We start from the raw sequence: 16308 nt of genomic DNA on the forward strand, positions 1-16308 counted from the left end.
TGATAAGTTCTCAAGCATATTTGCGGAAAAATATGTCGAATGAGTGTAAAGAGGAAACACAACAAGTTAGTGACCCAAAGGAGCAGCACATTTTTCGTCATACGTTTGCAGTTTGACACAGTCGAGATCAATGCACGATCAACTACTAATTCTATCTATCTATCTATCTATCTATCTATCTATCTATCTATCTATCTATCTATCTATCTATTTATCTATATATATGTATATCTACATGTGTCTTCACTTTGAAGGATTTCCTCCCTCCTCGATACTTACTAGTGTTAGCTGTAACAACACGATACTGTGGTGGGGCTTGTTGATGTTGAGCGAGTTGATGTCCGAGATGGTTGATGTTGACGGTCAATTGATGATGGCTCAGCTGGTGATTCAAATGAGGACTTGGCGATGGCGGTGGCGGGTGAGCGGCATGATGCACGTGATGATTATGACCCGGTTGAGGATTTTGTGGATGAGGAGCCGATAAATGATGATGATGATGCGGCCCTCCTATTAAACAATGCATAGGTCCTACTCCCACGGCGACGTCCACTGCGCCCTCCTTCGAGACGCCATATCTCGAAACCATTCTTTATTCCTATCGTTGATCCTTTCGTCGTCGTTGTTGTTCTAGCTTTGCCGCCGCCGCCGTGTAGTTGGTCCTGTCCGGCCTCAACGACGTTCCTTGTCCAAGATCGTTGGTTAAAGACCGATAAATCCTCGCGCGCTCGTGTGATTTTGTTTGTTTGTTTGTTTGCTTTTTTTTATATATATATATATATATAAATACTTTCGTCTAAAGTTTCTCGACGATTTTAATGAACGTCGAATCGAATTGGGGGCAAAATTGATAAAACAGAGAGAAAAGTGTACAGGAGTGAGCGAAAGATATATTATTGAAAGAGGAAGCGTGACAAAACGCCGGGGTTCATCTTTTCCAAAGATCGAGGATAATATCTTTTTGTGAAAATTCTTTTTTTTTTTTTTTTTTGGTTCTTTTTACTAAAGAAGACAGAGCGTGCGTGTAGGCTCGTATTAGGACGATCTTCGGGTAAAAAAGATTATATCGATATTTAACCAACACTACCTTCGTTATTCACGGGCGTTTCAATCGGCGATGGAGCACCATGACGTCATCGTTTTCTGTTATCGACGACAACGAACGATACGATCGCCGATCGTCCGTCGTGTAGTTATATTATTCTCTTCGAAAGTTCGTCATCGAAACCACGAAATCCTTCTTTCCGTGGTTGCTTCTACTCCTCCTTATCGTATCTTTCCTTGTTCTAATCTCGATGAAGATGTACGGATTAACGTGTGGATGATAACGCGCCTCGTTTCTGCCACCAAAAGAACACATGAATATCGCTGCTGCTGCTGCTACTAGCGATACGACGTTGCTTGCTGTCGTCGCCGCTGCTGCTGTGGCTGCCGGCGGCGCTGCCGTTGCAAGCAAGCGTTCACTCGAAATAATATCGCGTTTTTATCGACGGAAGAACGATGTACGCGTTCGCGGTCTCACTGTGAACATCGTACGACGCGCGTACTTCGATTTACGATTAGAGATTTATCGCCAATTCTCGTTTATAATACTCGCGTTTCTATTCAGGTCGGTCGAGACCAAACGATCGACCGACCGACCGACTCTGACGACTCCGACGACGACGACGACGACGACGGTGACGACGACGGTGACGATGACGACAACGACGACGTCGAGTCGACGAACAAACGAAGATCGACGACGTTTCGCGAGACTCGTCGAGAAGAATCAATGGCCGCCGTGTGTACTACTACTACTACTGTCGTATCGCCGCAGCAGTCGGTACGAGAGTACTCCTCTATTGTTAAGGAAAAAAAAACTTAGGACGACGAACGAGAAAGACTGACTTGTCCTTCGACGAGCTTCAAGACGACGCTACTCGTAGACATATAAGTAGTACTCTCCTCGTTGTTACTCGACGATTTTTCACCGTGCAGCACACCACGTTGCGTGCTTTCCTTAAGGTAGTAGTACATCGAACGCACGTGACGATACGAAAGCTGCATTTTCAGTCGCGTCGATGAACGCGAATGATATTGTATTATTATTATTATTATTATTATTATATTATTATTATTATTATTATTAGCGATATTACTATTAATACTATTAAGTGTTATTTATATATGTATATGTTTATAATATATCGTGCGTCGATGATAAACCGATCAAAGGATAAAATTCAAATTATTCGAATTATTTTCTAGTTTCGTGTATTGTCACGCTTTTCGCCGTTGCTCGTGTCGAGAGGGATGAACGTCGCGTGTCATTTTATTCCTTTCTTCTTTCTCGTACTTTTATTTCTCTCTTTTGCTTTCAGACGCAATGGAAATCCGTCGCGCGCGCGTCCGTCAAAAACTTGTCGGTAACGAAGATGATAAACGAAGAGACGGAAGGGTACGATGTAAACGGGCTATCGGCGCTCGTCCGTGCCAAAATCGATATTTAAGTCACGACATCGGCTACTCCCTCTTCACGGCGCCGACTCCTCTCCTCTCACTCGCTCACTCCCTCTCTTCCGGTTCTATACGAGGAAGAGGAGAAGTAAGGATAGAGGGGATAGATTACGCATTTATCACGAGTATCGAAAGAGTTCCTCTATCTCTCTCTCTCTCTCTCTCTCTCTCTCTCCCCCTCTATCTCTCTTTCTCTAGCGTACAGTGTTTAATTTCCTACGGGATTTCCGTTTTTGGTTCTTCTCTTTCTCTCTTTTTGTCTGTATCTCACTCGACACAATCGGTGATTGACTCTTCCTATTCTCTCTTTCTATCCTGCACCGAGCTGTATTTTCTCTCTCTCTCCACCGTGTGGCGCTGCTCGGAAGCTTTCGGTCGCGTGCCGAAATTTGCCGAGTGACAAAAGAGACTAAAGCCGAATTCACCTTTCGCGAGAAGAGCGCGACCCTTTTTCCTTTATTCTTCTTTTGTTTCTATCCGTTTATTTTCTTTTCTTTTTCTATCATATATATTATCGCGCGAAAACGACGACGACGACGATAACTTCGTACACGTAAATCGGTGGCGTACACTTTCCCGATCGCAGCACGAGAGAAACGCGAGAAACACTTGGCGGGCGGCATACACGACGGCGCCGCGCAGTGGCGCTCACAGCGCCAACAACCGAGACCTCTCTTTCTATCTCCCTCTCTCTCTCTCTCTCTCTCTCTTTCTCTATCTCTATCTTCTTCAAACGAAGGCGTTATGAGCGCGATCGCTTTTATTACCAATGGAACGACAACAACAACGACAACGACGATGACGACGACGACGACGACGACGACGACGACGACAAGAAACGGCACATATCTCTTAAACGCTATGTAAAATAAAATAAACGAACGATGAACAGCTTCGTGCCACCCTTCGTATGGATACGTACGTTTATACGTGTGTATGTATGTGTTCGCGCGCGCGCGCGCGCACTTGCAAACTGACTCTAGAACGGATCTCACTGCACCACTAGAGCACCATCAAGGTACCAAAGAGATTCACGTTACGTGGCCTCGACACACAAGGCCACGCGACGCACGCGAGACGTCACGCGCGTCGCTTCCTTTCTTTTTTTATACTTTTTGGGATATACGTTGCTATCCCCGATGGATGGCCACGCCACGTACCGCGTATTTCTTCTTCTTCTTCTTCTTCTCTTCTTGTCTATTACGTAAAGATCGACAAAGTATAAGGTAAGGGGAAAGAGGGAAGACCACTGAACTGCACAATTATACCAATGCGGTGCGCACCCTTCGATGAGGGACGCGTAAGACTGATGCGAACCAGTCCTCGCACGACCTACCAACCAACCACGAATCGTGGCCCTCTAGCGGTTCATGCTGTAACTAAAGAAAGTCAGGGCCGCCTATGGGAAAATATATATCCCCATACCTTTCAAAGGGTTCTTATTTCTTATATTATTTTAGAAACGTGCGATCGTATGCGATCACGATTTCGTCAAAGTTAATGATACGAATATATTTTGGAAATTTGAAGAAACGTCTTTTCGGATAATTATTCGCGAGTTATCGATATAATTACATACCAATCGTATTATCGATTATCGTATTATCGAGTATTTTCGATCAATCCGTGAAACGTATGCCTATTTACTTTAGATCGGATCGGTCATAAAGCGCTCGTGTTATTCGACTCGTATTCAAAACTGATTGTAAATAATTCTTCGTTATTAATATTTATCGTCAATCATTTTCCACGTATGAAATAAGCATAAAAAGTTATATCAAAATTTGTTTCATTTCGAGTGTTATCTCTCGTGTATCACAATATCGATATATTGGATTATCTTTAATCGATATTCGAAGGGAATGCAGATATTTTTATTGAAACGATAATAAAGATAGAAATTTGAATTTTGTTAAATGCATAACGATCGATACGTCCCTGAGAAATAGTCAAACCTCGAAGCAGCGAAAGAAATGCAGAAAGAGCCGACGAACGTACACGATCGCGTGCGCAGGCCAATGGGCAAGAGTGCAGGACACTGCTGCGCATGCGCAGATAGACGGCGAATACCCTTCGGCCCGCGTGAATGCAGCGGGCACAGCCCTGTTACGGTGCATTTGAGGGTAATGTGGTAGCAGGCAGCAGCTTTGTGCGTGCGTGCGCACGTATAACCCGTTTTAAATAACTCAACCACCAGATGTGTCACACCTACTAAGTTCTACGAAAGAGTTGCATGTGAATATTGAAATTATTTATGAATCGAATTTCTATCTCGTATAATTCTTTTTAACATTTTTTACTTCGAATATAACCAACCCCTCTCTTGACCCTCGCCCAACGCATATTTATTTCATTTTAGATGTCGAATTTCATTCTCTCGATAAAACGATTTAAATCGGAAAATAATTTAAAAATAAAATCTCTTTTCCTCACAAAATTATCTTCTAAATATTCGAAGCGTAATTTTTAACCAAGTTGCAATTTCGTCAGTCAAAATCTTTAGTTATAACCTGCAACTGTTATGGCCGTTAATAACTGACCTTGGGTATAACGGATTGAAATTTATCGTGGATTGTCCGACTTTCTCTCAAGATTAAGTTAAGAAGAAAAGCTTATCATTCTGAGAACTAATCAAATTATCTCTGAATATATCTATACTTCCACGAGACAACCTAAATAAAATATTTTCTTATTAATAATATTAACGAATATATATATATATATACACACACACGCATATATATTATATAACAATCTATTTGTGTTAATAATTCCTTATTATCTAAACGATGATGAAGCAATGTACTTCTGATATAATTGAATGGCTAATGACACTTGATCGTTCAAATGTGCTCGTACAATAAACAGGAATATAAACACAACATTCCAAGAAGATAACTAAGCGAGTCATAGGAAAGGTTAAACGTGTGTGTTATTGAAGGACTATAGAAATTATATTCGAAAATATAAACATTCTTCTGAATGATTTCATGAAAAATATTTATAATTATTTTCGTTTTGATTCGTATATCTATCTATCTTATATATCTCGAGTAATCGAGTCATGACGAAAAAATTTCTTATCCGTTTATTAGTTGGCGTCATGTCGTGAAAAAATAATGTCTCCTTTGTCTGGAGAACATCCATCAATTTTCGTGATATCTAAACAATAACGAAGATATCTAAACAATAACGATTCAATAACATTTCTCTTAATGTACAAAATATGTTTTAAAAGGAAAGGATGAAAGTTCGATCATAAAAAGCAGTAATATGTGTGTGTGCGAAGAAGATTTAAAATATAGAAATCTAGGGACTCTAATAATCAAAGGAAAACGAATCGGTAAACCGGGCGTTGTCTCTTTAGCACATTCATACTAATCAAGAGATAAAAATCAACCGTAACGGTACTTTTCCCATAGTTTAAAGAAATTTTTCTTCTTATAATAAATTTTACAAGCACGATATATCTTCGTCCGAAAAATCCGAAAGGGAACGAATCACCTATACGTATTTCAACATGAAAATGAAGCCTTTAGTAAAAACGGGAGGAAGTGAAGAAAGTAATAACGTAATAGAAAGAAAAAGAGAAAGAATTTTTTTTTTTTTTTTCAAATGGAGAAAAAAAATGGCGGTGAAGAAGGTAGAGAAGGGAACAAAAGAGGAGACCTGGTGACCAACGTCAGAATACCTGTCTCCCTTCGTAAAACAATAAATCTCATAGTTCGAGTTTTCTCGTCATTGTTAATACATGTCTATGCGATAAGAAGTTAGACGAACGTAAAATTGAAATTTAAACTGGGACGGTAGTAAAAATCCTTTCGAATACGCGAAAAAAGCACAAGTAAAGGAGAATGTCGCTAATCCAGGATGAAGTGGACGAAGAGAGGAAGAGATGTGAGGAAGGAGGTGCGAGAAGAAAGCTGTAAGCCACTTCGAGGAAGAGAGAAGATGATCCGCGTGTGTAGATTCGTTCGGTAGGTAACCCAGTTTTGACGACGATGCACCAACCAAGTCGGGTCGCAGCGACGCCGTGGGTCGATCGATACCTACACGCACTCGCCGCTCTGCTTACAGCCTAGATTCGCTTGCCTAGGATAGGTGCATGAAGGGAGACGTGTGACCTACATAGCTTGGAGAATGGCGAAAAGGCGAGAGGAAATACATCAAGAGAGAAAGAGAGAAAGAGAGAGAGAGAGAGAGAGTGTTGATTCTCGTGAGCATCGATATCTTCAACATATCCATGATGAACGGACATACTGTGAGCGAACGTGAAAGGATCTTCACTTCCGTATGAATCATCTATTTAGTCGTCAATCTAAGATTTTCTATATGCTAAATAAAAATTCTATCTTTGTAAATAAGTTGTATTAAATAATCATGAATGAAGAGTAATAAAATGGAATGATTTAGACTAATAGGAAAAACTGTTTGAAGAGATAAACATGTTTGACTAAGACTGAACTATGCGTCTTAGTTTCTTGCTGCTTGAGGTTCATGTCGACGCTTAGTCCAGTAACTATGCGCGCGCATGCGTCATGTGTGTGTGTGTGTGTGTGTGTGTGTGTGTAGGTGTAGGCGGACTAAAAGAAGAAGAAGATAGTACGAAAAAGGTAAGGGGAAAGAAGGACGAGAAAAGATAAAGAGAACCGTCTGTCTAGTCGTGTTCGAAGAAGGAAAGCTGAAGATTTTGGAAATGGTAGGAGAAGTACGACGATCCTGTCTGCGCGACTGCCGTGAGAAGAGCCAGACTGACAAGAGGGGGGGTTCAAGAGGAAGAGGGAAGGATAATGTAAAGAGAGAAGGAAGAAGAGAAGGGGCGGTGGTTGGTCGTTCCAACCCTCCTATATTGTTGTCGTCTCTCTCGGTTGGACCGTTTCGATCGTACGAGACATGCGGCTAAGTTCAAAGTCCTTCGGCACATGGCAAAATCGTGCTGCTGCTTTTCTGAGTCATTGCCGATGTAGACCTGAGAGTGAAGAATCATCCTCTTTCTCTCTCTTTCTTTTTCTCTTTGTATCAAATTTATTCCAAGAAGACGGATCAAGTTTTATCTAATTCTGATGATATTTTTCTTAACTAAGCAGATAGATAAAACAAAGAAAAGTTTATATATATATATATATATATATATATATATATATATATATGTATGTATACATCTTCTATAGCGAACGCATATCGCTACTAATATTTCTTCCGCAAAGAATATCTTGTTCGATCGAGAAAGAAGCTAAGAAGTAAAGTCGGTTAACAAAGATAAGTCTCTCTGTATATGTATAATGTGTGCGTGTGTGTATTGTCTTTCCTCGCTATTCTATCCATTGACTATTGTTTCTTTATGAGATGACGTGTTAGTAGGATTTTAACAAGAGCTTCGAATTTTATATGGTAGACTTTTGTATAGCTTCTCGTATAGTTTTTGTTCTCTTCGACAAAAGATTCTAATCGGTCGAACTTCTTATCGAACTAAACGTGATTCTGTTCGTACAAACGGTACTCCTTAATCACATACAGTACGATAAGGAAAGAATAATAATGTATTGAAGAGAAAGAAAGAGAAACAAAAAGAAAAAGAAAGAGAGAGAGAATGAGATTGATTCTCAAGTTGTTTTTAGGAATACGTTCGATCTCGAGTTTTGCTAAGTTTATCGTAGCATCAGCGTGAAAAAGAGAAAGAGAAAGAGAGAGAGAGAGAGAGAGAGAGAGAGAAAAAAAGAAGTAGGAGGAGGGAGAGGGAGACGAACCATACAAGTCGCTTTCCAGGGGTCTTTGAGCCCTCAAGCCGTTGACCTTGGAAAGGTAGCATGGAAACCTCGTGGTGTCGAGCAGTAGTACTCTCTACGTGGGCGTTTAGTAGGAGGTTACCGGACTGAGGGGAGAGAGGTGGGGGTGGGATAGAGAGAAACGAAGAGGGGTAAGAGTAGGAGATTCAACGCAGCAGACACGACGAACGGCGAAAGAAAGAAAGAAAGAAAGAAAGAAAGAACGAGCAAGCGAACGAGCAAGCGAACGAGCAAGCGAGCGACGAACGAACGAACGAACGAACGAACGAACGAACGAACGAACGAACGAACGAACGTCTGGACGAAGAAGGAGAGTCTGTACGAAGGGAGGGTCGATATATCCCGGCTTTCTCCCTCGTCCGGGCAACGACCTGCCACCCTTGCCAACAGCCTTTATGCTCGGCACTACGCGTTATTGCGTGCTAACCCTGAAACCATCTGAAATTGGGCACCGACGGACGCCTAACCACCGTCGCCGACACCGTGGTCAAGAGCCTTAACCCAACTGGGAGAGGAGGGAATGAGAGAGGGAGAGGAAACGAATATAGAGAGAGAAAGAGAGAGAGAGAGAGAGAGAGAGAGAGAGAGAGAGAGAGAGAGAGAGAGAGAGAGAGAGAGAGAGAGAGGAATAGCGTGCCTTTAGCATGACACGCGCGAGAATGCAATGGCGACTCTCTCTCTCTCTCTGTCTGTCTGTCTGTCTGTCTGTCTGTCTGTCTGTCTGTCTGTGTCTGTATATCTGTCTGTCTCTCTAAACCACTTTGTTTTTCTATTCACTTCGATCTTACTTAGTCGGTAATTTTATTCTCTTGAAAAAGAGAAGGATTTATACGAAAACTTCTTTACCGACGGATAAGCAAATAGGTAGAAACTCGAACGTAAAATTCGCTTTTTATTCGAATCATAGATACGTGACAAATGTAAGTATAACAGGACAACGCGATCGGAAGAAGGTGTCGTATGGTTTCTCTTCACGCCATACGATAGCAAAATACGGTATTGTTTTATATCGTGTAAATCGAGTCGTCGACTAAAACGGTAATCATGAGAAATGTCACGTAGCACAGTAAGGCCGTATACACGGCTCTCTGATTGGTCGTTCCAAGTGCTTTTATAAATGAAGAATTTATATATCGTAGAGTACGCCTTACCGTTATATTGCCTGTTGCATAGTGCAAGAGAAACTGTTTGATTATGTCATCGATAGTTGAAAGTGTTCTCCGCCCGCCACAGCTGCGTTATATATTTTTCTTTTTCTTTTCCTCCTTTTTTTTTTTTCAACTTTCAACCGATAATCTATATGCCATAAGATATAGGGAAATGCAAACCCTATTTTACTTTCCTTTTCTTTCTTTTTTTTTTTTTTTTTTTTACACTTTTATCGATCGTATGCTTGCTTGTAAAGATCGTAAAGATAATAATACATTGATCAATTTTATTATTATAGAAATCGCCGTAAAATAATACACGAAATGATATTACTAAAAGATAAAATTTTCGTTGGAAATATTAAGAGCAATGGCGGACGTTCGTAACACTGATCCGTAGCGAAGTAAGTACGCGGAGAACCGGTAGAAAATACGCATTCCTGACAAGGCCGCTCGCTCAAGAAAGAGGCCGCCGAACATCCGGAGAGAGAAGCTTAATAGTATTTCATTCTCTTTTTACACGCTTGTTTTAATTCTTTTACATTTCATGCTGCCAACTCTACTTCCAATATATAATCTTTAAATAGTCTTGTTGTAACACACACACACACACACACACACACACACACACACACACACACACACACACACTGAACAATAAATATTTATCTCATGCGTATGTATATATTTATATTTGTTACGCAGACACACACACACACACACACATACACGTACGTGCGTGCGTGATAAATGTTTATTGCTCAAAGCATATGAGAGATTTTTATTATATATATACGTATGTATGTATGTATAAATAAAAAATAACGTATATTAAAAAATATAATACAAATAATAAAATATAGAATAAAATAAAATAAAATGTTATATATAGATATATATATGCTTCGAGGAATAAATACATATAAATAGTGATAACAATTGTAAATATATATATGTATATAATTTCATTTCTCCAAACGTTCTCTTCTTTAATATAATACCATAATTTTGCAAGAATTATGACAAACCAGACTATGTTTCTCTTTCTACCTAGTCACCTGAATAATGATCCGGATTTTATCGAACTTCCAGTTTGTTACCTGAGCCGACTTTCACCTGAAAATCGCGATTGAGCATTGCGTACGTTTCTCTAGTCCTGCAACACGATTATAAAGCATCCAAGATTTTACTTTGCATTATGATATTCATTCATTTTAATCGGTCCATCAATTTCATCGTCTAAATTTAATCAAAAATTCAAAAGAATAAATGTCCTATAACAATCAATATATCGAATAATCAAGTAACAAGAACTTTCCTTCGAATTCTGTTAATGTTATCTTTCATTTATTCTTACCATTCAAGATACTAAAAACTTGACATTTCTAAGAAATTCTAATAACATTATAAACCCTATAATAAAATTAATTTTTTTTTTTTTTTCTTATATCTCAGCGAATGTACGGAATGAAAGTATAGGATTAATTAAAACCTAACGCGCCATCTTGCGGTACCGTTTCGAAACACGAAGCAAGAAAGCAATTTATCGCCATAATGTTCGGTATCGTGCAGTCTCTGCTTTTCTTATGGCGTTTCAAATTGTTCCGTGCGAATCATGATAGATTATGTGAAAGCAAAAACAAATTGTTATATCTCGTATTCAGATGGAAAAACATTTTATGAAGAAAAAGAGAGAACGAGTAACATTGTAGACGGAAATATCATTCTATGTAAAATGAAAGAGTTACATGTCTTTCCCCTGTCTGTCTGTCTGCCCCTTTTGTATGATCCATTCGACGAACATCCGGCATCTTACGATGGTATGTACGAACAATGTAAAAAACATTCGACCGGTGTTGGTGTTATGCGCGCGACGAACTTACCTACAACTGTCGACATTTCCGTCGTACGGTGCTGTTGTGGGGACGTATGTCCAGTCTGAGTAGGCCGTCTTTAAGTCAATGATGACACATGTCCTTGACGGTTAAGCGCATGTTAACGGCGTGGTTATGTGTACGCACGGTGATCGCGTGCACTCCGTTACGATATATATATATATATATATATGTATGTACATACAACATATATACACACACATATATGTGTGTATGTGTGTGTGTGTATATGTAAAAAAAATAATGTTAACTAATCGTGAACATTCACGTCACGAAGAAGAAAAAAAAATAATTTCTATTCCGTTAGGAATCCAAATTGATTTACTAATAGTAATCACATGCGACGAATCGTTTGAACCTTGATTATCGTTCAGAAATAAAAAGTATTATATAATCTTCTTGGCGGTACTTTGAACTTGCTTCCTTGCAATAATCGTAACGAACTAAACTTGATAACATGCTTTCACGAATCCTATTACAATATCGTCACTTATCTCAAAATTCTAGAATATTATCTATTGGGATTGATATCTGTCTGTACATGATTGTTTGTGCGTTCGTGCTTGTGCACATGTATATATGCGATATATAACCGAGTAAATATCACGACTGTTGATTTTGGCTACGTCAAAGGAAAGAATCAAATAATTGTATTTTCTATCGTTTTTCCTACCTTCTCTCTGAACTTTCTGTTTTCTTCAAATTATGATTTTTAGTTCTTTTTCTCTCTCTTTCTCTCTCTCTCTCTCTCTCTTTTTTTTAATGATTATAATTCTTTATCTAAAAAACGCGACACACGAGGAAGACCGGGAAAAACACGCGTAGGATAAATGAGTTTCGCCACGCACCCAACACGAGGACTCTTAACCATATGCTCGTCGTTGCTAAAACAGTATATGCCTTCGTTGCTATAGTAGAATGTCTCTAATCACGCTTTTTACTAAACGAGATAACGCCCTGTCCCGCGCGTGATACAAACGAAAGGATTTCAAAAAACTAGTAAGATTCTAAAAACGTTCTTTGAGAACGAAGTTTATAACTATCGTTTTAGTACTTTGAACCGCCGGAACAACGACGGACACGAGAGACACAATCTTGAGAATAACGTCTTACCAACCAAACAACGATATAACTACCACGATTGTGAAAAAGGTGTGCTCCTCCATGGGCTCGTTTTCGTTCAGTTCGCGCATTACCATGCTTGACGTCATGATGCTAACCTAACTGACAGTATGCTTTGCGATTTATTATAATCTCTTTTACGTGATATTAACTATTAGTGTAATGGATTCGTTTATGATTTAGGTACCATATATGTGTTATTAATTTATATTAATAAAAGAATAGTTGCGCGCAAAATCAAATTTTCAATCGTTCGACTTTTTATATAAAACGTATGCTTTAAAATTGCTTATGTATTAAACGGATTTTCTTATCTGCATTTATTTTCTTCTTAAAATCATATTTTATTTATATCATAGATCACGATATATGTCAGATAAAAAGAAAAATATAATTTATATTTAGAAAATGTTATCAAATAGGAAATTCTAAACGATTCACATTTTGTATCTACCGCCTTTTCTGACGTAAGAATTCCGAGTCATCTGATTGGTCGAACTGGGTATCTATATACAGCCACTCACAGAGGCCTTTCTTTTTATAACACAACGTGATTACTACAAGGTCTTCAAAGTGCGCAACTTTAACATACTAAGAACTTTATTATTTCCTACGATATCGAAGATATAGATAAAAAAAAAAAAAAAAAAAAAAGATTTCGCTGTATGAAAAATATGTAGTAAAGACAAAGACGAAAGAAAGCGAGATAAATTATATGAATTTCCAAGATATATAGCTAGAGATAAAACTGGTATATACGTTCGGTTTACTAGATAATATCAACATAATTCAAAGTTCGGTTATCTTTGCAAGATAACAGCGAATTAAATTGTTTATTTTGTCCTAATCAATCTTCTTTTGTATGCTTTCGATTTTTGTATTATCCCCGATCCAACGGCTGTTACCGATATCTAATTTCTTTTCTAAGTAACGTATTTACCTTCGTAAAAGATAAAAAGAAATTCTTGAGAAAAGATAAATATATTTCTTCCCTATTATTTATGTTCTTTGCTAATAATTTATGTGCACACACACACATATATATATATATATATACAAAATGGAATTTAAATTTATCTTTGTATCGTGCACGTATTCGATCTGAATATTTTTTATCTATATATCACAAGTAATATCGCAGTAATAATTTACTTTAAATCTTGTTAGTTCTAAAATTGGTTCACTCATCATTATTTATTAGATTAGATAATAGTTTGATTAAGTACGTAGAAGTATAATGCCATCGGCAAAACTAATATTAACTATTATTTCATATACATTGAGAGTTATACATTTTTCTTGGTCATATCTTGAAAGAAATTATTTTATATATATTTGAATTACTGTTCTATTCATAATAAGCCTTCAAACTTAAAAATTTTGTCGAATAAATATAAACGGTAATGTTCTCACTTTCTGTTACGAGCAAGAATATTATTAAGAGAGATTTATAAAATGCAACGTAAACAAAATTTAATAAATTTATATAACGAAATGCTATTAGGACCATTAGAATTCTAATGAACTTATTTACAACTTGTAAATAGTCATTTCAGAAGATTCATAACCTCATAACTCATCATAAGAAATATTTGTAAGCGATGAATATAAATATACGGAATAAAATTGACATCGTGTCTAGCAAATTTTGGACCTACATCAAATCAATATATATATCATAACGATGAGTGTTTCTCTTTCGACGTTCTTGCTACTACGACGAGTAGGCACATGGCCCGCGTGACCATTCTAACCTCAAATCGTAACTGATATACGACATATATATACATCTCGTAGGAAGCATTCTTAAGTTAGGCGTATCTCAGGTTGAAAATATACGATTAGAAATTGTTCAAATAATGAACTGTAAAAAAATATAAAAATGAAGGAAATAAAAATGACTCACCGGCATTCGAAATGTAACGTGGTGTACTCGTGGCAACCACCGTACTGTATCCTTGGGACAAATGATGAACACCAGGATTATTAACGTTAACGTTGACTACAAGCGGATGTTGTTGATGTGGATTATGATGCTGCTGTTGATGATGATGATGATGATGGGCCAGGTGATGTTGTTGCTTCCCTTTCGTCGGCATGCTCATAAACGTCGCAAACCAACCTCTGAATTATCCACTACCGTCAAACCTTGCTGCCTTACGTAGCTCGCCTCGGTCCTCATAGGTACGTTATTTTCACACGCGTACGAAATGATCGTAATATTTTGTTGTCACTACTTTTCATCCAAATCAATTGCATCAAGGAGAAAATCTTTGGACACGTAGAAGCTACGGGTTACGAGGAGCGTTCGATTGACCGTGTGCAATGAACGCGACACGAGCGCACGAACGTAGGAACACAAGGAGGAGTTATACAAGCGGCACGTCCTTGCTAAACCCGCGAGTACCTATGTTTTCTAGATAATTGCAGTGCAAAGAAACAGGGCCTACGAAAAGCTTGATGTGGTGGTCGGTCGGTCAGCACACGCCTCTTCCGCCCACCACTCTTCCTTCCTCTGTTTTTCCTACGTAACACAGAGCTCTTTCCTTTTCCAAGATTCGCGCGCGTGGTCGCGTTAACTCAACTGCGCAGTCACTGGATCTTTTCTTTGTCGTTCTCTATTCCGTCCAAAAGGAAATATTCTACCCTCGATAACCACGTTTATGGCTTTCCACCTGCGTTAAATATTGCATACGCTCTCTCTTACTTGTTTTTCTCCCACAAAGAAAGAATGAGAAGGAGTAAGGGAAACGAACGGAGAGAGAAGGACCAATGAGGACAGCCAATCACGAAAAGAATACTAGATGACGCTCTTAGTCAAGCTTACTTCTATGGATGCTCGATGTAATTGTATCGATAAAAAGCTTTCGCTGGGCACGTACTCGCTTAAGACGAATATTTCTTATTTTATGTCGTTAAATTAATTTAAGGACACGATCGTTCTATTGGAAACGATAATTTAGAAAATCTCTTCGAGAATGTTAATAAGCATGTATTCGATCTAACTAATCGTAACGCGTTTATATAATGAACGTAAAAAGATACGAGACTTGTAATTAGTTACTATTTGCTGTGCTAGACGACGACGACCAATCAAATTGATCGTAGAGATAATCTGATATTTAAGAAAACTTTTCATTGGTCGTACGAAATTGGTATAAACTATGTACTTTCGTGTTACTTGGAATGTGACGTAAAAGGAAAGAAACCAATCAAAACAGCGTATTCGTGTTTTTGTGAAGAGTGAAAAGTCTGACAATATATATTTCTTTTAAAACAAATATTTTTCAAGATTCATACCGTATCTATACAAATTAGCAACGAAGGAGATTCGTTAACAGGTCATTGTCCTAACTCATAGATATCATTAAAAAGTCCATCGGTTTTTCGTCCGGACTTTGATCGTATATATAAAAGTATTTGCAAGTGTAAATTGCGTTGTCGTCTTTCTCAGTTTAAGTTTACTCCCTCGAAAAAAGCGAAGTATCTTTATCGCGATGAGAGGAATATTTCAAAATAATTTGCTCGTTATCGCACGATTTTTTTTTTCTTTTTCTTTTCCTTTTTTTTTTTTTTTTTTTTAATTCAAAACCGATTGTCTCCAATTATGAATGGACAGATATAATCTGTAAAACCGTCGAAAGTATATCAGATATATAACATCGTACAAAATATATATATCTTATTTAATACTATCAAATATCGTTACACACAACCCGCATATATACACACACATAGACGCAAAAAAAGAAAACAAAAAAAAAAGAGAAAAGAAAAGAAAAAAAAAACAAATATGAAAATTATCCAGGTAAAAAGTGATATCAGCGCCTTATCGGTGTTCTTTGGATACGGCCCTGA

At 38.1% G+C, this 16308-nt stretch overlaps 2 protein-coding genes across 2 annotated transcripts in view; both read right to left on the reverse strand.

The window, feature by feature from the left end:
* Window positions 1-739, reverse strand: part of LOC122637723 (eukaryotic translation initiation factor 4 gamma 3-like) — a 28973-nt gene extending 28234 nt beyond the window's left edge. The window contains exon 1 of the mRNA XM_043830056.1: window positions 280-739. Within this exon, the coding sequence (XP_043685991.1) occupies window positions 280-589 (310 nt within the window). The 5' untranslated portion in view covers window positions 590-739. The remainder of the gene's footprint in view (window positions 1-279) is intronic.
* A 36-nt stretch (window positions 740-775) lies between these two features.
* On the reverse strand, window positions 776-15236 carry LOC122637738 (knob-associated histidine-rich protein-like). The gene is made up of 2 exons (XM_043830074.1): window positions 14357-15236; window positions 776-1340 (listed from the first exon to the last, which is right to left on the reverse strand). The coding sequence occupies exons 1-2, from the start codon at window positions 14553-14555 to the stop codon at window positions 1267-1269; spliced, it is 273 nt and encodes a 90-aa protein (XP_043686009.1). The 5' UTR covers window positions 14556-15236; the 3' UTR covers window positions 776-1266.
* Between the last annotated feature and the right edge of the window lie 1072 nt (window positions 15237-16308).

This window comes from Vespula pensylvanica, chromosome 2 (assembly GCF_014466175.1).
Source record: "Vespula pensylvanica isolate Volc-1 chromosome 2, ASM1446617v1, whole genome shotgun sequence".
NCBI classification, from domain to species: domain Eukaryota; kingdom Metazoa; phylum Arthropoda; class Insecta; order Hymenoptera; family Vespidae; genus Vespula; species Vespula pensylvanica.

Coding starts and splice junctions, on each gene's coding strand:
- LOC122637738 (XM_043830074.1), bottom strand. CDS start 14,555: ATGAGCATGCCGACGAAAGGGAAGCAACAACATCACCTGGCCCATCAT. Junction 1,341..14,356: donor ACGTTACATTTCGAATGCCG/GTGAGTCATTTT, acceptor TTTTGGTGGCAG/AAACGAGGCGCGTTATCATC.